Source organism: Hippocampus guttulatus, chromosome 22 (genome assembly GCF_054856545.1).
Source record: "Hippocampus guttulatus isolate MCC_2025c chromosome 22, RoL_Hgut_1.0, whole genome shotgun sequence".
NCBI lineage: Eukaryota > Metazoa > Chordata > Actinopteri > Syngnathiformes > Syngnathidae > Hippocampus > Hippocampus guttulatus.
The window spans coordinates 1,955,936-1,976,896 of record NC_141282.1 but is presented as its reverse complement, the minus strand read 5'-3'; the positions used below and the strand labels follow the sequence as shown (position 1 = coordinate 1,976,896).

Here is a 20,961-nt window from a genome sequence, read left to right as displayed (position 1 = left end):
GATCTTAGCACTGCGATAAACTTAAATTGTGCGTGTTTTTTTCCTCTTAGTGTTTGACTACAATTTGATTCACTGATTTTGTTTCGTTGTCCTTCTCTTTCAATTTCTTCTGCAGTTGTTTGGGGGCAGCGCCCGTTTGGGCTGAATTGATTGCGCCCTCTGCTGTTTATGAAGAACATTTCAGTTGAATGTCCACATCCGGAATTGGGCGTGAGTCGCGTTCAAAGTACCTCGAAAATGGAAAAAATATTTTATCTTGCGCATACGGGCAGTTACTCGCATACATTCGACGTTTGCGCATATTAATAACTTACGCAGCCATGTACTTCAATAAAAATGACTCTTGAACAAAATAGGACTCAGCATCATGCGAATCTCTTCCCCTTTTTGTAACGGAAATATCTCCGAATTCACCCCGTCGTTGAACGCACCATTTTACGACAGGCAAACATGGGACTGTCACCACTCAAGCGAGACGAGGACCTCGCGAAATTCAACGAAACCACGTTGTCTTTGCCAAAACACTCGTACTGGTTCGACTTTTGGCTCTTCATCGCCTTTAATGTCGTGTTTTTTCTGATTATGTATTTCCTCGTACCCTAAAATCGTAAGTGGAGACGTTTGTGGCTTTGCAAGTTAGTGGGCGTCTACGGAAGTGGCTAAACTGACCAGCATGTTTTGCAATATACTCTTGATACACGTACAGAGTAAAACCCATAATAATCATAGTATTACATTTTATCATCACCTCGTAATCTGTTTTTAGAATTTGCCCTGAATTTAACCGGTCGTTTTAATTAAAAGTAATTTCTGCAAAGAACTGAATTTCAAAGGGTGCCAGCACGTTCCCTTGAATATGTTCTCTTCATTGTTGTTTATTTTTATTTTTGACTGATTATATATTTTTTCTTTCCAAGGGTGACCATGAAGCGACTCTGAAGACTGAACATGGGTTACTAGTTTTGCTCATCCCAATGGCAATGCTATCTCATCTTTCGACTGAATTCAACAACGTACGACATCTGTGTTTTAATTCAAACACTGAAAATGTGCCTTTTTTAAACACCTGTTTTCATTGACACGTAATGTCGCACTGTGTGTGGCTCTGCGAACTGGACATCTGGAGGACTACTGCATGAATGATGGATTCATATCTCACTTGTGATGATAAAAACAAGTGTTCTGTGTCTGTCCCCCCGTCCCCCCCCAACAAAAACAAACAACCCTCCTCCAAAAAACGTGTCACATGGGCGAATGTATGACATCATTCAGTGATCAGTCCGGGTTTGGTGACGACAACAAGGCTGCTTGCTGAGCGTGATGCCATGATCGGTCATCCAGGCACATTGGAGAAATTTGCACATGGTGAAATAAATCACTTAAAATGTACGATTGATAGACTCGTTTTTTATGGCCACAAACGTATACCTGAAGAGTGAGCATAAACGTTTTGCACTTTGTTTCTTCCCGAAGTTAAGTCCATTGACAGGGCAGCGCAGACACACAAAATGGCGGACGCGTTGACGTTTCCCAGCAAAGGGGCAACCTCCTCAAGCACATGTCTATGGTCTTCACTGAAGGAGTGGATATAAGTCGATACGTTGGAGTAAACGTCCAGAGCTAACCTGTAAATGTCGACATCTTTTGAGTGAGTATTCGAAACATTAACGCTCTGTGTGTGTATTAAGCATGCTGTGGCATATTTATGCCATTTGTTCGTTGTTGTCACTTATGTCCATTAGCAAATTAATGATGCAGCCTTAATTATCTGGGGGTTAAAAACATTGTTGATGACGATATTGTCTTCGGTTCTTTATTATTCATTTGTTTACTTAACGTGCCAAGAACCACGTGGTTCAGACCTAGCCAATCAACGAGGGTTAATGGCGTCTCAGGGCGCAAATACTGTACTACTTACTTAAATCGCACACGCTTATTGTAGAAAATGGCCCGAGGTTTTTTAGTAAGGTGTTTTTCGCGGTGGTTTTTTTCGTCGCGCGTTTTGAGCCGCATATCAATTATTTTCTAGCACAAAACTACATTTAGTCATTTGCACAAACTACTAGTTTTAAGAACTTGGAAAAATCACATGACTCGTACCAGCCAATCAGCATTGATCATGAACGTCACGTGGCGTTATTCCAGCATTCGACCAATCAACGGAGTTTTGTCACACGACACACTTCCGTGTTTTCCCGAGGGCAGCGATTCAAACTTGTCGCAAACTTTTCTCGCACAATTTAGGTTGTAACTCCGAAAATAATCACAGTAAGTCGCCGAATCGCGCGTATATCATTGGCTGAGGACTTGCGCGTTGGCGGAGTTAAAACGAGCGAAATGGCTCCATGAAAAACGCGCACTTCCAAACTTTTGTTTGTTTGCGTCTTTTTCTCAAATGTGTATCCAAAACGACGAAATGTGCATACCTGCCGCAATAGACATTCGTTTAGCCTCATTCAATTACTTAATACTTTGCATTCTGTCTGTACCTATACGTGTCAAAATAAATATGCATAAATAGATTGCGACCTATAATGTTGACATTCACAATGACGCTGATGCTAATGCACTATGTTTTCTGATTTATTTTGTGCAGATATTTTTGGGGCAAAAAAGCCACTGCTGACGAAGATGATGTGGCAGACCCAGACTTTTTCTACCGACCACCACCATCGTCATTCCGACAGACGTCGCCAGCTGTGGACGACTTCCAAGAGGTACCCTCCGAAATCTGAACTCATTGAGCCCAACAAACTTGCAGACAAGTCTGAAAGACAATTATGGCGAAATTGACACTTCTTGCGACCATCTTGATGAGAATATGACCAGACTATTGAACAGCACCTTCCTAGCTTGATGTCATAAAAGCGTAAAAGCATAAAAGGCTGCTTCCCAATCTCCTAGCTCTTCTTAATACTAAGTCAAATTACGAACTTTCGTAACGTTCTTATCTTTAACCGACACTGTTTTCTAGCTGAGCAATTATACCAAAATCTTGACTACGCTCTTATTTCTTAATGTGTTGCTGAGCTATTGGATCGGGACTTTCTATCTGCATATCCTCAAAACCAAAGACTCGGATTGGGGTGCCAAAAAAGCTTGACTGGGACGCCCCTAATTGCAATGCATAGTGCAGAATGAATTATTTTGAAAAATAATCTGTCTCCTGTCCGATATTGCAATGAAGTATTTTTTTGAACCAAAACTAAGCAACTCAACCACAAATTTTGAAAAGGCAGTTTATGAAGTTCAATCTGGGTTGTGTGCTTACTAAAAATTTTGACTTGCAGTCTTTCAGGCGTTCACTCCGGCAAATTCACCAAACTTTACCAACCAAGCGTGGCCTAAAAATCACTCAGTGCAGTTGTAAGATGACACCAGGCACATCTGCGCCGTCATCACTTCCGGTTTTCTTGCTTTGTGAAACAATCTGTAAACGCATGGATTGCACTTAGGCACGTATCAAAACAGTATAGAACAAAACGACTGAAAAAATACACGTTATAAAATGTAATTGCGACAAATAATAGCGCCTGACCGACCAAACGAAGCAGCCCAGCGCTTAGCTGCAATTACTCAAAATGTCCGCCAGAGGGAAGTATTGAATCGTATCTTGTGCTTCCGCCTTTGACTTGACTCGTCTCAGTTCGTGGGCCACGCCCACTCCAATTTGTCCTCAAGTTGAGTGGACCAGCGTATTCACGCCCTACTAAGCTATCAATAACAATTATTGATAATGGTGTTGCCAATTATGAGCAGTTTGAAGCCTCTCGACAAAAATGAGCCTGATCTCAACCATGTCGTGATTCAGTCAGTTTACTGGTCACAGTTAGCATATACTGTGTGTACCTTTTTATGAAACGACTTATGATATGTCCTTCCAGGAGCGTCGAGTCTGAAGCGGCCCGCTCGGGGATCCAACAGGGCCCGTGGGGATCGTCGTCCTGCCTCTCGGGTAAGTGGCCTTCTCAGGGTCAGGAGTGTTGGTACTCGTGTGATGTGTGCATGTCGCCGAGAGGGGAGATTTTAAAAAACAAAAAAAGATGGCTTCCAATCTATGCATGCAGTAAGAAACTAAAATGCAACTCCTGTAGAAGCAGTGGCGGTACGTATCATATCATGTGTTGTTTGTGAAGTCGGACTTTTCGCTTCGGAAAGGAATTGAGGATTTGGCTGATCGGCGCTAGTGAAGTGATACAGTCACGGACTCAAGGCCACCTGAAATTGTTGGCGGCCGTCCCTCCAAAACAAACAACGCTATTTGGACCCCTTTCCCCTGGATGGAAGGTATGCACGGAAGCTAGTGCCCCCACTAGCTTCCGTGTTGCCGAGTACTTTTTTTTAATACCGCGTTCAGAAGAGGATAGTTCAAGCGTGATTTTTTTCCCTCTCCCTACCTAGTGGTTTCCTTTCTGAACTCCGACTGTAAATTTCCCCATTGCGGGACAAAGAAAGGATATCTTAATTTCAAATGCGTAGTTAAAGACAAGTTTGTGAAGTTACTTATTTGCGAGTAGGGCTGGGCGATTACGGCAAAAAAAAAAAAAATCATTTTTGATTTACATTGACGTCATCGTTAATAAACTTGATTAGTCATTTGTAATTGTAGTGCATTTTATAGTATTTATTTATTGAGCTACCAAATAATAAATGTGATTTGTCATTCATTATTTTAATGAATTTTTAAAAAGTATTTATTTTGCTACCAAATAATAAACGTGATTTGTCATTCATTATTTTAATTAATTTTATAAAGTATTTATTTTGCTAACAAAACAAGTCGAAAAAAAATTGCTTTGACCTTTGTACGGATGAAGGAAAGTCAAACGGTTGTTTGAGAATTCTAATTTTTATTTAACCCGACACTCAACAAATGCTCCATTGATTAAGCAAAATAAAAATAAAAAATTGAAATGAGGCACTAAAAAAGCTAACATATGCGCTAAAAAGTAATTCATGCTAACTGAATTAAAAAAAAAAGTCAAAATGAAAAAAAACAGGCACAAAAAAAAAGGAAACCTTAAACTTTATGCGCTTGACAGCTACATGCAACAAACTTTTTTTCTTCCGTTACGATGTTTTTGTAATCATGACAAGGCAAAATGTAAATTAAAAATGGAATAATCGCCCAGCCCTATTTGAGACATGTTGGAAAGGTTTTGGTGAGATGAATAAGCTAATTTGAGGCGTGCTAATTAGTTTGAGGGGGACAGCTCATTCAAGTTAATATTTTGCACATACTGTGAATATGTACTTCGTTAAAAGGGAGGGAGGGCTAATAGATTTTATTTTGTCTTCAATTTTGTCCCTTAATTTCACTTTGTCATGACACATGACGTGAAGACTGATTTAAAATTGCAACCAGCTCTGAGGACGTTTTGCATTGTCAACTGCAGTTTTTTGAGTAGATGTGTTGTTGTTGTTCGTGGCGTTGTCCACTAGAGGGCACCCTGAGCACTCAAAATGGCCACCAGCAAGAACAGTGACATCATTCTGGAGAAAGGATGCAAGACGCTGTCAGAGCAGTTTGGAGCTTTTATTTTCAGTCTTGACAGGGGGAAAAACGAAGACAAAATGAATCCTATTTGCTTTGTCCACATATTCATAGTATGTGTAAAATATAAAGTTCAATTTGATTACAATAGTTGCATCAAAAATGTCTCAAGTCACTTCACAAACTTTGTTTTTATTACTTGACATTTGCCCATGATATGACTTCACAAACAACATATGACATGATACATACATACGTGTTGTTTTACAGTTGTAACATCCAAGTTTCTTATTGCATACATAGATTGGAAGCCATCTTTGTGGTCTCTCGGCTCCATGCATGCACCACATGAGTACCAAAACTTTGGGGGGGGGGGGGGTTACGGGCTGGACCAGGGGCCCCACTTGGCCCGGGGTGGGTGGAGTTGAGGCAGTAGGGGGGACCATGGCTCTCTTGGTCCTCAACCCCACCCATCCTGGGCCAAGGGAGGCCTGGGTGCTAGACCCGGATACCCCTTAGCCCGCGGTGGGGGCGAGGGGGTTGGGTGACTGGGGGGCCAGAAATGGCTCCTTTGTCCTTAATCCCGCCCCCCACCGTGGACCAAGGGGTGGGCGGGGAGGGGCAGTCAGGGGAAGGAGGGGAGGTGGGTGGGTAGCAGAGGGGGGAGGGTAACGGGACCTGGAAATGGCCCCTGGGTCCGTAGTCCATCAACATCCTGCAATGTTAACCAAGGGGTGTACAGTTCACGCTGTAGGCTCCACCCACATTTTGGGGGGAGGGGGGGAACTAAAAACGCTTTCCAACAGATACACTTGATGGTCGTACAGTTTTATTTGTCAAAACATTTTTGACGGCAGTTCGTTAGTTGCTTGACATCCAGGCGCAGCTCCTGCGTCCCTCAAAGGCCTCGCTCACCCGTTGCAGTTGCTCCCTCACCTCAGCTGGGGCGCCGTCCTCCTCCAGCTTGGCGCTGACCTGTGGGCGGGAGGGACAACATTAGTGTGCGTCTACCTGCTCTTAACACACAGGTTTATTGCTGCCACACTACCTTACATGATTGCCACGGTTTAAAGTGGAAGTCGAGTTTCACCTTTTCTTCGCACGCGTACGTTCTGTTAGTATTGTGGGAAATGAAGTCACCCCAATTTCAGCCACCAACAGAGGCAGACATATGCAGGGGGTTGCGCATGACATGTCTGCCTCTGTGGCTGGCTGAAAATGGGGTGACTTCATTTCCCACAAACACAATACGTACAAGTGCGAAGAAAATTCAACTTCCACTTTAAACCGTGGCAAGTTTGACTTCTGCATTGGGCAGACAAAATAAAGCCGTTTCTTCCGGCGCAGTCCTGTGAATGTGACTTCTAAACCGTTGGTGTCAAACTCAGGTCCTGGCTGGTCTCCCTGTTGCAACACACCCGATTCAAATGACCAGATCATCAGCAAGCTCTGCGGAAGCCTGACATTGAACCTGTTCACTTGGATCACGTGTGTTGCAACACGGAGACTTGGAAAACATGCAGGACAGCGGCCCCCCAGGACCTGAATTTGACACCTATGAAGTTTACAAGCAATTAGGCCAGATGTTTAGAAACCATTTCAAAAGAAGACACACACAAGGGGCTCGTCCAGTGACCCGAACGGGAAGACATTTGTTTCGCCCAATGCAGATGTCAAAGTTCGAGCGAACTAGCGTGGCAGCAATAAATAAAGGTGCACTGACCTCTGCGAAGTATCTCCGGATGGACTTGTAAAGCTCCCTGAGCGCAGCTCCTTCGTTGAACTCGTTCTCGTGCTTCTGAAAGCAAGCAAACGCACGTATGTGTCAGAACACTTTTCTCGCATTGACTGTATCTGTTTCTTTTGTTCAGGGTCACCTTTGACTCCTCCCGCAAGAAGTTGCGGAACTCGTCGCGGGTGATGGGCGGCTGCTCTCGGATCTGCCTGTAGTACGTCTTCACCTCCTGCTTGAACTTGGGAATGTCTTTGGCGTAGAGCAGCTTGTTGGTGGGCGCGTGCTGCGAGACGGAAACGTTCAACGCGCTCGCCAAGGAAGCGGGCGTGCCGGCCGGCGGCTCACCTTGCCGAGTTGCGTGTCGCTGAGGGAGAAGGAGTCCATGAAGGCCTGAGCGGTGACAGACAAGCATCCGTCCATGTGGGGACTTTTGTCCATGTCGAAGACAAACTGGGGGTTCTTGAGGATGTTCACCCAGAAGCGCAGAGGTAAACTGCAAATGCGAATGTCATATTTTAATGATCATACAAACCCCCTTCTGTGAAAATTGTCCGGCGACATTGATATGTGACAATTATTAATAAAATGAGACTGATGTTTTATGGTCATTTGCAGTCGAACTTCATTTTCAACATGTTTGGTGTTGTAGTCTGAAATTTATGTGTGCAGGAGTACAACTACAGCCTCATTTTTGAGATGTATAGTATGACTCTTTTAATATGACACGCATGGTATTAGTAAGACATTTTGACCCTGAATATTTGGACTTATTGTATGTGGGGTTTTTTGAGGGCCATGGAGAGTTGGGCTTTTTTTAATGCAGAGAAAAAACGGCTAACTACATGGTCGTTTTTCAGCTGCGTAAAACGCCTTACTATACATGTTTGTGTTAAATTTGCGAAAAACACCTCACGATGCATGGCCGTGTTTGAGCCGCGAAAAACGCTTTGCGATACATGGTCGTTTTTGTTGTAAAAAACGCTTACTATTCATGGTCGTTTTGTGTTGCGAAAAACACTATTATACATGGTCGTTTTTGCGCCACGAAAAACGCACATGGACGTGATTGAGCCGCAAAAAATGCCTTACTATACATTGTCGTTTTTGCTGTAAAAATGCCTGACTATACATGGTCGTTTTTTTCGGGCCAAAAAACGCCTTGCTATACTATGTAATTTTTCGGCTCAAAAATGCCTTACTATATACTATGTCGTTTTTTTTCGGGCCAAAAACGCCTTACTATATACTATGTAGTTTTTTTCAGCTCAAAAATGCCTTACTATATACTATGTCTTTTTTTTCGGCTCAAAAACGCATTACTATACTATGTCGTTTTTTTCGTCTCAAAAACGCCTTACTATACTATGTCGTTTTTTTCAAGCAAAAAACGCCTTACTATACTGTGTCGTTTTTTTCGGCTCAAAAACGCCCTACTACACTCTGTCGTTTTCTTTGGCTCAAAAACGCCTTAATATACTATGTCGTTTTTTTCGGCTCAAAAATGCCCCACTATACTGTCGTTTTTTTCGGCTCAAAAACGTGGTCATTTTTTTTGCTGACAACAATGCCTGACTATACGTTGTCTGTTTTTGCTGTAAAAACACCTGACTATACAGGGTTGTTTTTTTGCTGTTAACAAAAAAAAACGCCTTATCATACAAGGTCGTTTTTTTTAATAAAAGGCTTTCTATGCCCGGTTACTATGCCCGATTTTGTTCAATAAAAGCCTGAGTATATACGTTATCATGATTTAAAAGACACCTCACAATACATCGTCATTTAAAATAAAAAGTAAACCAAAAAACATGTCACTGTTCATGATGATTGTTTCAATGGGTGTCTTTTTAAAAATGCCTCTCGACCTGGAATTTTTTTTATGCCAATCATTGGGTGTCTTTTAATATGCCTCATTATTCACGGTCAAGAACCCTCCCCCAAAAAACTCCTTACTATGCATAGTCATTCTTTGAAAATGCCTTACGATACTTGTTTTCTTTTTTTGCCTCATCTGTTGTCTTCACAGTCACTGTTTATATATTCAAAGGTTTTTCTGGACACCTACTCTCGTCACCTTCACCGTCGAGCGCAATATAGATTTATGCTGCAGTGCTTTCGCAACTTAACACCTTTTTGTTGTGGCTGGCACCAATGTGCGTCACGTTTGTTGAATCCTGTTATGCCGTTTTAACGACTATGAGAACAATACTTTGTCATGGTGTAAAAAAATAAAAGAATAAATAAAATAGTTCCACACCTGTTGGTCTTCCAAATGTGCAGCACATCGGGATCTGGGATCTTCATGTTGTCTGCTTGACAGTCCAGGAAGTCAAAAAAATATTTGACAGCCAGTGGCGCTCTGCAGTTCGGAAGCCCCCAAATAGACCTGAACAAGTTCTCTACAAATGAATGCACTGCCACCTTAAAAGACACAGACACACATTGTGATTTCCTGTGGTTGATTTGCGGAGGGGGGGAAAAAAAACAAAAAACGAACCGACTTTGAGGAAACAGTATCGCACCTTGGTCGAGAGCAGTTTGGTGAGATGCACTTCCTTCAGCTTTAACTTCTTCCTCTCCGGACCCTTCCCCCTGTTCTCGTCCACGTCAGGGTCAATCTGCAGGGACACTCGTGTTTGTTATTGCCGAGTCATCACAAAAAGGTGCCGTGCGCATCGTGTCACAACTCGCCTCTTACCAAGTGGAAGTATTTGCCTGAAAAGTCCTGATCATCTGGAAGGAAAACATGAAAGCCGTTTTTAACTTCAAGATGTCACCATCAAAATATGTTACGTCATATTAAATTTGTATTTCGTCCATGTCGTGAAAAATCATACATGTACCATTGTGAGGTCACACATCACATCCTTAAAAAGTCTTATGATCCATTATTGTTTGGTAAGGAATGTCATGGTACACAACATGTCTTCAAGAATTACATCTTGAAAGAAAACATGACTGACAGCGAATGAAAATGGCAAAATAAGTGCAGTGCATCACATTTGACGATGTCTTCGCGACATGCTTGGGTTTTGCCGTCAACCCACCTTTTAGACTACTCTGGGGGCTCACCGAAGGATTTTTTCTCGAAAGGACCTTGATGGTAGCTCCATCTGGAACCTCCACATAAAAACAACAGAGTACACTGAGCAGTCAGCTTGTCCAAAAAAATAAATCTCTCTCTCTCTCTCTCTCTCGTCACCTTGTAGTGCTCGAGCGTGTTGAGCATGGTCACCTCCCCGATGACTTCAGAGCTTGCGTCCACCTCTTCGAGAGCAACAAAGACGCCGCCCCTGTCAAACTCTGCAATCATACAGAGAAGGCACGAAATGTGTTTGGCACGGATGAACGCGAGTTTCAGAATCACACGCAATCTGCGAGTCGGCCGACGTGAATCTCCAGACTCTTACCAATACAAACGCTGGTTTGCGGACCGTTGTAAGGGAAGCCAAACTTGGCCTTGAAGGTGTTCAGGATTTTCTCCTTGACCTGCTCCACCGTATCACAGTTGAGGGCGAGCACCTCCAGGGGCTCGCTGACCTCGCCGCCGCTGCCCACGGCAAACGACACCTTCAGCCTCTGCACACATGACAACATAAACTCTCTTCTCACTGAGAAAATTCAATTTTTGCAATCAAATTCAAAACATTTTGATGTCGTGGTGGGAATGGACAATACTGTACTTTCTGGGAGTTCTTTTATCATTTTGTGTGAACAAAGAAAATCCATTCCAAGGGTGGTTTTGTACCAGAGAGGTGAAGTCCTGCGCCTGCCACAGTAGCCAGTCCTCGCTGAGCGTGTAGAGCGCTTTCTCCGTCACGCAGTCCACCGGCCCTCGGGCGATCTGCTGCGCGAGGGCGCTGACCAGCAGGAACAAGTGCTGGCCGACACTCTCCTGTACACAAGGCGCGATCGGGATGTGTCAAAAGGGGGCGCCCAAGACGTGACGCCCACTCAGCAAAGAGGAAATAACTCGAGGGAAGTGGCACAATATCGAGTGAAGCATTTCCTGAAGCCTTAACTGAAAATAAACTTCTTACTTCTGTGTGGGAGGAAGAACTGAGAAAATCTGGTTCAGTGAATGTTGCCTTTTCATTTTTTCTAATCTAACTCATTCACTCCCAAAGACGTTTTTAAACGTCTTTTCAGACTTGGTCCAGAATTGGCTGGTACTGAATGAGTTAAGACACATCAGTGCAATTCTACACCGCTACACAATAAACGTCGCACCCGCATAAGCATGTGAACACCAAAAAGCGCAACAGACCCTCAAGAAGCCGTAAAGGCAGATGGACATCCAGTTGGTGAGCAGTTTCTCCACAACCGACTCGGTGCGGCGAAGCAACATTTTGGGCTGAGCGCCGCCGTTTTTCCGCATCAAATCCTTCAGCAGAACCTCCATCACCTCGGTGAGATACGACAGGTCGCCGTGGAGCGCCACGGTCAGCAGAGACGCCAAGGCGCACCTGCGGCAGCGTGGAGAGTGTGACATGATTGGAGTTGGGAGTCCAGAACAAAGACAAGAAAGAACAGCGACTTGCTGACTTGTCTTTAATGGTGAAGCTCTTCTGTTCCTCCACGGCGTGCACCATGCTGATCAGGAAGCGCCGGTCGTGGAGAAGCTTGGACAAGGCCTGGCAACACTCGTCGAGACGGACCTTCACAGCCACCTGATCCAGATTTGCATTCCGGTGAGTCACTGTCCAGCCAACAGGAAGAGGAGCAGCTTGTGTCCATCATTACCTCGCCCACGTCTGCCATGCACAAGGCCATCAAAGCTTCGTTCTGGGGAGGGGAGGGGCGAGGCGGATGAAGCAAAAAGTTGCACGTTTTGCATTGGCGGCATGTTGTCTGCGTCAAATTTACCTCGGGAAAAAAGATTCTGGACGCAAAGTGCTTGTAGTCCAGGAAAGGAATGGCGCAGACGTTTTCCATCAGGTCCGCCTTTTCGGTCTGCATGTCGACAAAACCTGTGAGGGACACAGTCAAGTGGGTGTGATAACATTCTACCTTAAGGCCGGTAGCTCGTGGACTGGTCCCAAGGTGATCGCAAGGGGTGTAGTGGGTGATATAAAAAAAGCAAACAAACAAAAAAAACTTGTCTGGTGTGCGTGTTATTCATATGATATATTTTTGTGTTAGTGCACACTGCACCCGTAGCATCCTGACAGTCTCACTTTCACAAAAGGCAGGCAGTGATTTGCTTTTCGCAAACTCACAAACGTTTGTGTCGACTTTAGTTTTCTGTTTCCTTCATCTTCGGGGCTGTTATGGCTATTGCTCATCAGGGCATGCGTGTGTAAGTGCGTGCGTGCGTGCATATGCGAGTGTGTGCTGTCACGAGTCGATGGCGGGAGGTTGGTTGATCGAAAAGTAGCTCTTCGGTCAAAAAGGTTTGGGCCTTAAGGAGTGAAAATATGCTCCGTTGTGCAGTATCTGTCCATCCATTTATTTTTGCAAACAACTAAGACAAACCATTAAAAATAAATAAATCAAACTCTGCTTGAATAAAACTAAGAATTTAAAAAAGTTAAAAAAAAAACCTGAATAAACAAAAGAAATTGAAAAAAACTCCTGCTTGAATAAAACCAAGAATTTTTAAAAAGGTTTTAAAGAACCCTCTACTTGAATAATCTAAAAAAATTTCAAAAAAAACCCCTGCTTGAATAAAACAAAGAATTTAAATTTAAAAACAAACAAACTATAAAAGAAGGAAACGTGGCCGTTGGATTCAGCGCGACCCACCTTGCCTGATGTCATTCCTGATGTCAAGTTCCAGGTTTTCCATGCGCTTATTCATCTTCACGGTCAGCTGCTTCTGTTGCCGCCGGTAAACCATCATCACCACTTCAAGATGGAGGCCGGAAAAAAAAAAAATTTGAAGAAAATGAATACTGCAATATGACTTACTCGTTAGCAATGGGGCTTTGTTGTGACGAACCGACAATAATGCAGGGTATCAGCAGAAGGACGATCAACATGAGAGAGAACAGATGGGATGTATTCTGCAGCATGACTGTCTTGTCTCCATACAAAACCTGCAGGGGGGAAAAAAAAAAAAAAAAACAGTCAGGCAAATTTAAGCGCGCTCCGGTGCCGACCCACCGACAGATTCACCTTTAACTGACGAAAATTCATATCGGGCACACTCCGGATTTGGCAGATGAAAAAGTCCGTTTGGTTGTTGGTGTCTTTGGCTTCCATCACGCAGGGGTAGTCCTTGCCCTCGTAGACGCCCGCCGCCCACACGTCTTTTAGGCTCATCTCCAGGTTGTCGGACGTTTTCTACAACGCAATGCGCAGCCGAATGAGAATGCGGGTGCGTAAAAGCCGACGGCACGTATGTGGGTTGAAAAATAAAACCTGGATGGTGACGCGAACGTCCTCCCCGGTTCTTGTGGGGGTGAAACTTGTAAAGTGAGGGTCGGGATAATAGATGATGGACAGCGCGCACGCCAGCGTTTCATTGGCGACTTTCAGAGACAAATTGCTGGTAAAACGCCTCGGGGTGCCCTCAGCTGCGGGTGTCTGGTAAGTCAGATTCTGCAACCCAAACAAAAAACACACACGGTAGCACTAAGGTATCATTTCATTTCAAGAACAAAAAAAAAAAAAAAAAAGAAAAAAGTCTTGTGACACATTACAGGCTATATTACCCATGTATGCATTACATGCTGCTTTCAGGGCATGTCATCCTGGCGTGATTTACCACGCCGCATTCCGAAGTTTATGACGACTAATGCAGCTAAGTGCGCGTGAAGGCGTGCGTGCTCACCCGGGAGTTTCTGTCTATGGGAAGGCTGACTTCCTGTCGTGCGTGACTGTGCAGGACGCCGTCCACAACTTCAAGGTTGGTTCCGACCAGGGTGACCTTCCTCTTACCGCTGCACAGCACAGAGCAGCGCCAAGTGAAGAGAAAGCCAAACTCTTTTTTTTTTTTCTTTCGCAACATATAAAGAGGTCAAGGCACAGATTTCGAGATGGCTTCTCAAACTAAGGAGCAGGCCCGGTGACGTAACAATCACAATTTTCATTTCCGTGAATGGTATCAAAGTGGATCTGAGCCCACCGTGTTCTGACTGAAAGGATGTTTCGGAATCAAGGGGATTCTAGTTAACGAAAATAAATCGAATATACTCAAAATGAAAAAAAAAAAAAAAAAAAGCAAACGTGAACTAAAGAGGGCCAAAAAAACGATGAGGACGCAGTTAAAAATTAAATGACCATGATTTTTATTCATTAATCGATTCTTTTTACATTTTGCACAACTCTCATTTATTGTGCAATAATCTAAGTGTAACATGTATTTGTTCCATATTTTGATGCTTCATAAAACATGTATGTCTGAATTTTGGGGGGCTTGGAACGAATTAGGGCATTTACATGGAAAAAGCGTCTCAAATTACACATTTTTCTCATGAAGAAATTTCTTCCAAAACCAATTAATTTCATAAGTAGAGCTACCACTGTACATTAAAAACAGTCCGGGTCAGAACAGAGATGCTGCATGAGGGCCATCACCACTAATACAGCTCAACAGATTCAGAGGTCATGCAGAAACAATTAATAGAGTCCAGCAGACGCACGCGGCCACGTGATTGTTGCTCGTGGACGGCCGTGATACAACAAATTAGTTTGGCTTGTTGCACGCCAAAATGCACGATGCTCTTTGCTGGACTTTCCGTAACAGCGCAATGCATCTTGAAAGTGCCACTTTCAGATGTTGCAACCACAAAAAAAAAAAAAAAAAAAAAAAAAGGGGAAGGAGTGTGATGGTGAAAGACATCACTTTTGAGAAGCGGCTGACTTATCACACCAGATGCCCCCTGACCTAAAACAGTTCAACTATACGATCTACGAAAGGCAAATTGTGTTTGAGTGCCTTTCAGACTTTCCGAAAATTCTTCGTCATCTCATGAACATGACAAAAAAATGTTTTTTTAAAAAGGACTCTTGCCTGCTCCAGGTGCTGCGCGGCGTCACGGCGGCGCAGGAAGGGGATGACGTGTAGGTGACTGCGCTGTTGCCGTGGCAACTGCCATCGGGGAGCACGGCGCACACGCGGACCGCACCTTTGCCTTGGGTGGCGGGAATGTGGAACATCAGGCTCACGCCGGTGTTGTTCCACACGGGGGTCCTTGAGAAAAGGTGTCGAAATGCAATCGGTTACATTGCTGGTTAGATCGAAATTAAAAAAAAATACATTTATAAAAAAAAAAAAATCACCCGAAGCGCGAGTGTGAATACGAAACGCTTTTGAAATACAGTACTCACTCCCGTGGCACGCAGTCCATGCTGGTCAGGATCCTCACCCGGGTCACATGGCTGAGGTTATAGCCAGACAAAACAGCGTTGTTGTGCCCATAGAAAGACACAACGTTGGGGGTGACAGAGGAGATCTCCGGCTTCTAACCGGAAGCCAAACAGACTGTTAGGTTTTCCTTGAAACTCCATCTAGGAGATAACGCGAGCGCAGTTGACAGTTAAACGGGAGACTCACCAAAACATTCATTTGTGACTGAAGTGTTTGGCAAACTTGGCGCTGTTGGAAGAGACACACACAAAAGAAAACATGTTTTAACTATGGCTGCATGGATGCGGTTATGTTAGTCATTGTTAGACTGACAGTACAGATGAGGGGCCGCTGCTTCTAATTTTCACTGATGCGGGGGGGAAAAAAATCCGTATAATATGCAGTATTTACATCCATTACTCCTGCGGTTGCCCAGGCGCAGCTGCCGTTGCTCCAGCGGCATCCAAGCTCAAAACATCTCTGGCACCTGAAAAGAAAGCGTCACACCCAAGGTTGAGCAAGAGCAACAGGAGCACGATGACCCAATTTGATCACCGCGTTTTATTTATCGGCGTTTCCGGACTCACGGTGCGGCGGAAGGTGAGCCCCTGACGTCAGGGCACGTCATCAGCTGGATTCTTTCCGAATAACTCATCGGCCCCAGCCTGAATTTCACTGTCACACTCATCGCTGGTTATTTCAAATGACACAAGGAGGTACGTAAGGTACCGGTGACATCACTACACAGATGACCGACGATGGTCATTCACGAACCTTGAGTGGAAAGCGTGCCGTTGATGAGGATGCAGGTGCATTGTGGGAAGACGGGGCCGGGGCTGTCCCTGCTGCAAAGCTCACCAGAACTTCCGGAGAACTGACAGGCGAAGGTGGTGGCCGCATCGGGATCCGCGCTCAATTGCGTGCGGACGTCCAACCTGATCTGAAAGAGGCGAAGGGTTAAGAGTGTTGAAAACAAGCAAATTGGACAACGAGCTGCGTTTGGTGACATGGTGTCGATTGCACCTGACCGCTGCTTTGCTTTTTCACAGTGTAGGAAATCCTCTGGTTCTGGTAATCGTCAGGGTAGGACAGCCAGTGGGAGTTTCGGCATTCGTCCTTGAACGTGCAACTGATATAAAAAAAAAAAATCTTCATCATCATCCTGAATTAACTCATTCACTCCCAAAGACGTTTTTAAACGTCTTTTCAGACTTGGTCCAGAATTGGCTGGTCCTGAATGAGTTTAATGACGATGACGTGTCCAACCTCTTTTTGGCGTGGCACCACACGCAGCTTGGATCCTGTGCCGACCAGCAGCCTTCCAGCGTTTTGTGCGCGTGGCACACGGACACAGACACGCGTTGCACCTGCGGGGACAACGTTCAGCGATAACGTCACCCGATCACCGTTTGACGCAGCCGCGCGTTTCAACAATTGTTCGGGCACAAACCTGGTTGCTAAAGGCCGCGTACAGGTGCTTGCCATCCACTTTGTCCAGGTGCATACTGGGAAATACTTTGCGGTCGTCAGCCGTCCGGTAAAGCAATGTGGGACAAGTGCTGCGATAGTTTTTGTCCACACTTAGCTGAAAACCAAAAGCGCACATCGATGACAATTGACCGTGCCGGGTTTGAGGTTTGGCTAGGGCTTAAACGGTTTGCATTAGTTATTGAGTGAGATCGAAATGGCGGCGCATAAATACAAATCTGTGACATTATGTTCGGCACGTGTGGCCAATTTTCAGAGGCGGGGCTGCATTTCTTGCGGTTGAGGTCAGCCACAAAGCTTGTTGCTGAGCCAGCACGTGATCTACCGTTGCATCTCATTGTCAAGGAGACTTTGTGCGGTCCAAGTGGGACAAACATTGAGTGAAACGAATCTATCTGCACGGGACTTCTTCAAGCCGAGTGGTTCTTTCCTCTTATGACATTTCCTGTATGCCTCACTCCCTCTCATATCAGGAGGCAAGCGTGCAAGTTTTTGACATGCTACCATCCATCCATTATCCAAACCGTTTTTCCTTTTCTTTGACTTTAACGACACTGTGACAGTCACAGTTGTTGACGTCTTTACTTGAAACCAACATAAGAAATATCCTTTTGCGTCCCAAAAAATAAAACAAGTACAGCGGCATCCGTTTTTTTTTTTTTTCTGAAATGGTGGCAGTTGTGCCAATTCCCGTTTCGCATGCGTTTGAATGCGATTGCTTAATCCTTAACACAGACCGTTTCAACAGGATGTGCCGACTTGCAAAACCACATTAGCACAGTTGTGTGGTTTTTTTTTTTTTTTTACTTCCTCTGTCAAGATTTATATATATAATTTTTTGGTCTATTTGGTTTTGACTCAGATTTTATTTCACCTAAACCTGGCATGTGTACGCTCACCTTAATTAGCTGTCCATCTGCTGTCCCGACAAAGAAGACCATCCAGGGCCCTTGTGTTGTGGCCAGCACAGACGTCATGGAGGTCTGCCTGAAGAGCACCTTCAGTGGCTGCAGCACCTTGGGCTGTCACAAACACAAAAAAAACCCCCACTAACACATTGCACAATAAACACACACAATTGAGCCACATCTCACGCGAGAAGCCAACTCATTAGTGGAGCGGAAAGTGGCAAGGGGCTCACTGCAGAATTTTGGCGGCTGCATTTGACGGCACTGCAGAAATCTGGGTCTTCATCCGTTGTTATCTTGAGATCGGGACCGATGTCAAAAAGAGCCAGCTGGGTGCTGCTGGGATCTAGGTCGACATTGAACACGCCGACCCACAGTGTCGAAGGCGGGACGGCGGAGGAGGCCACGAGTCTGCTGCCCTTCTTCCCGGGGATGACCAGAGACGCCCCGCGCAGCGATTTCATGGTGTCCACCTTCTTTGTTTTGGCCTGCAGCCATATGAGCCGAACTCTGTTGCCGCCCGGTTGTGAAGAAAGCACGTTGGCAAAGAGATAAATGACAGAATTGATCTGAAATCCGTCCATGAAGTCCACATCGCCGCTACTTTTAAAGAGGGGGTGGGAGCCGTCACCGGAGAAGGAGAAGATGCCTCCGTCGTGTTTGTTATCCGTGTCATGGATGTACACGGCCTCCGTAAAAGAGGCGCACATGCTGGGCGGGGTCTCGTCTTTGCGCTGCTGGATGGCGGTCATGATGTAAAAGTCCCGGGTGGCCCTCTGAACGGACACCAGGAAGGCCACCGACGCGCTGGTGCGCCTGTAGGGCCCCACCGGGATGTGCTCCCTGTGGAGCACCGTGGAGATGTTGGCCAAGGCCAATAGCTCGCAGTAGCTGCACACGTTGTCGGTCACGCCGCAGCTGATGAGTGTGCCGTTCTCCACAAAAGGCACCAGCACGGTGACGCTTAACGTATCGTTCCACGAATCTCCCGTGACTCTGGAAAACAGCGCGCCGTCACTTTTTCCCGTGAGGATGCCCGTCTGGTTGACGGCGTGGACCAGACGCAGGCCGCGGCTCAGCTGGTACAGTCTCTCATCTGTTGCTATATAAACGCCGTCAAGTGTGGCCACAAAGTGGCGAATTTCCCCGTCCACGATGAAGCGTCCACCCGTTGCCTCCTCCAAGCATTGACCCGCTTGTGGCCAGAGAAGGCAGATGAGAGGCGTCGACAGAAGCAGGAGCAGCATCGTCTTGCGGTGTTGTCAGCTGGACGCCTCGCATGGCTCTCAGTCTGGAGTTGTGCGTAAACGCGGGCAGCGTGCCGCCACAGAGGAGAAGTGTCTCAAGTGGGAGGGAGCACGCGCGCTGGGCGTCAAACATCGCGACTCTTTCCCAGACCGTTGTTGGAGCTGCAAAGACAGAAAGCGATTAAGAATTAAACGCCACCGAGGCAAAATACGAAGCGCTCCACTAAACCACTGAAAATGTACTTTGTGTTCAAAATGTATAGAATAGTTAATGTGGACACTTCCAATGGAGTCCATGACACTTGCATTTATGCAAGCGTGACAAAAATTGCGTAAGTTCGAAATCATGAGTTTAGCTTTACGACATCCACACATGTGACGGGGATAAACACATTTGTAAACACATTACACAGGCGCAAACACTTAAAAGGTGTTCATATGCCCACATTTTGTTTGACAGTCAACTACTCATGGCTAGAATTAAACGTGAATGCATTTACCGGTAATATACTGTTTGGTTTATTCCATGTATGCGTTTACAGTACATATGTATGTAGGGATGCATTGATAAAGAAAATAAATATAAACGGTGTGATAAAAGAATGGTGGGAATGAAGGAAGTGTCACGTTCCGCACGAAGCAGGAAAAGGGAACTGCTTCGTACGTAACGGAGAAAACGAAAACAAGCGGATCCCCGAAATAGCAGACACCGACAAGGACTTTGTAAAACAATAATATTTATTATAAACAAAAATCCCGCCTAATAAAACAACAGAAAACGCTGGTCTCAGAACGATAGCCAGGAAATAAGGAACGCGACAACAGAAAGCGCTGGTAAAAACGAGCACCAGGAAATAAGGAAATACGACAACAGAAAACGCTTGCAAAACAACGGCAAGAAAAAATATGTTAAACGAGTACTGATTTACGTACGCTAAGAAAATGTTTCCCGTGGGACGACGATAATATTACCAACCGCGAATGGTGTCGAACAATATATGTAATCATAGGCAATAGCAGTGGCACGGCATGCAATACTCCGGCAGTGATTTGACTGTCGGAGCGCCTAGATATAGCAGGTGCAATCTCTGGCAAATAGGCAGCAGGTGTGCAGGCGGCAGAAGTGAACGCGTGCCACCTGCTGCCGAATACGGATCATGACAGGAAGAAGTACATTCATTTGAAATTATTCCACACAAATTTCATCAGCAATGCCGGCATCTATTTAACCACTGCAGTAAGGAAGAAAACGTGAGAGGAAAAAAAAATGTAAATGAAAGAAAAATGAAAATATTTCAAAGTTGATATATTTCTTTTTGGCCCAGCCTGTCCATCCAATTATTAAAAACACACTTCTGTTCTAGGCGGCCCGGTATGCAGTGGTTAGCACGTCGGCTTCACAGTGCAGAGGCACCGGGTTCGATTCCAGCTCCGGCCTCCCTGTGTGGAGTTTGCATGTTCTCCCCGGGCGTGCGTGGGTTTTCTCCGGGTACTCCGGTTTCCTCCCACATTCCAAAAACATGCGTGGCAGGCTGATTGAACACTCTAAATTGTCCCTAGGTGTGAGTGTGAGCGTGGATGGTTGTTCGTCTCTGTGTGCCCTGCGATTGGATGGCAACCGATTCAGGGTGTCCCCTGCCTACTGCCCGGAGACAGCTGGGATAGGCTCCAGCACCCCCCGCGACCCTAGTGAGGATCAAGCGGTTCGGAAGATGAATGAATGAATGAATGACACTTCTGTTCTCTTGTGGTTAAAAACAGTATAGCACCATGTCATTATTTGAATTGGAATTTACTCA

General features: G+C 45.2%; 1 protein-coding gene and 1 long non-coding RNA gene across 3 annotated transcripts; one reads left to right on the top strand and one right to left on the bottom strand.

Annotated features, from left to right (window-relative positions):
* The first annotated feature begins 265 nt into the window (after positions 1–265).
* LOC147185969 (uncharacterized) lies at positions 266–7,837 on the top strand. The gene is made up of 6 exons (XR_015099210.1): positions 266–607; positions 918–1,386; positions 1,474–1,648; positions 2,597–2,717; positions 3,885–3,955; positions 7,366–7,837. It is a non-coding gene; the product is annotated as an uncharacterized LOC147185969 (long non-coding RNA).
* plxnc1 (plexin C1) lies at positions 5,518–19,304 on the bottom strand. Of its 2 annotated transcripts, XM_086103076.1 has the most exons (31): positions 18,149–19,295; positions 17,907–18,029; positions 16,970–17,104; positions 16,786–16,886; positions 16,543–16,648; positions 16,294–16,459; positions 16,107–16,209; positions 15,931–16,006; positions 15,727–15,768; positions 15,501–15,634; positions 15,184–15,363; positions 14,002–14,110; positions 13,590–13,769; positions 13,344–13,511; positions 13,168–13,264; positions 12,972–13,073; positions 12,093–12,196; positions 11,970–12,011; positions 11,772–11,896; positions 11,494–11,692; positions 10,975–11,121; positions 10,637–10,805; positions 10,429–10,529; positions 10,274–10,346; positions 9,925–9,959; positions 9,749–9,844; positions 9,484–9,647; positions 7,575–7,722; positions 7,372–7,512; positions 7,218–7,292; positions 5,518–6,469 (listed from the first exon to the last, which is right to left on the bottom strand). In XM_086103076.1, exons 1-31 carry the CDS (start codon positions 19,160–19,162, stop codon positions 6,356–6,358), a joined length of 4,569 nt encoding a protein of 1,522 aa, XP_085959202.1. In that variant the 5' UTR covers positions 19,163–19,295; the 3' UTR covers positions 5,518–6,355. The 2 variants fall into 2 exon arrangements, 1 of the variants encoding a protein (XP_085959202.1); XR_015099209.1 differs by lacking the exons at positions 5,518–6,469; positions 7,218–7,292; positions 7,372–7,512; positions 7,575–7,722; positions 9,484–9,647 and having other exon boundaries at positions 10,274–10,339; positions 18,149–19,304.
* Positions 19,305–20,961: the final 1,657 nt, after the last annotated feature.

Bases quoted from the DNA above. Each gene is read 5' to 3' on its own strand.
- plxnc1 (XM_086103076.1), bottom strand. From the start codon at position 19,162: ATGCTGCTCCTGCTTCTGTCGACGCCTCTCATCTGCCTTCTCTGGCCA. The intron at 13,265-13,343 runs GTGAATCTGTCG...TCCCCCCTGCAG, and splicing joins TGAATTTTCGTCAGTTAAAG to GTTTTGTATGGAGACAAGAC. The intron at 10,347-10,428 runs GTGACGAGAGAG...TTTTATGTGGAG, and splicing joins ACACGCTCGAGCACTACAAG to GTTCCAGATGGAGCTACCAT.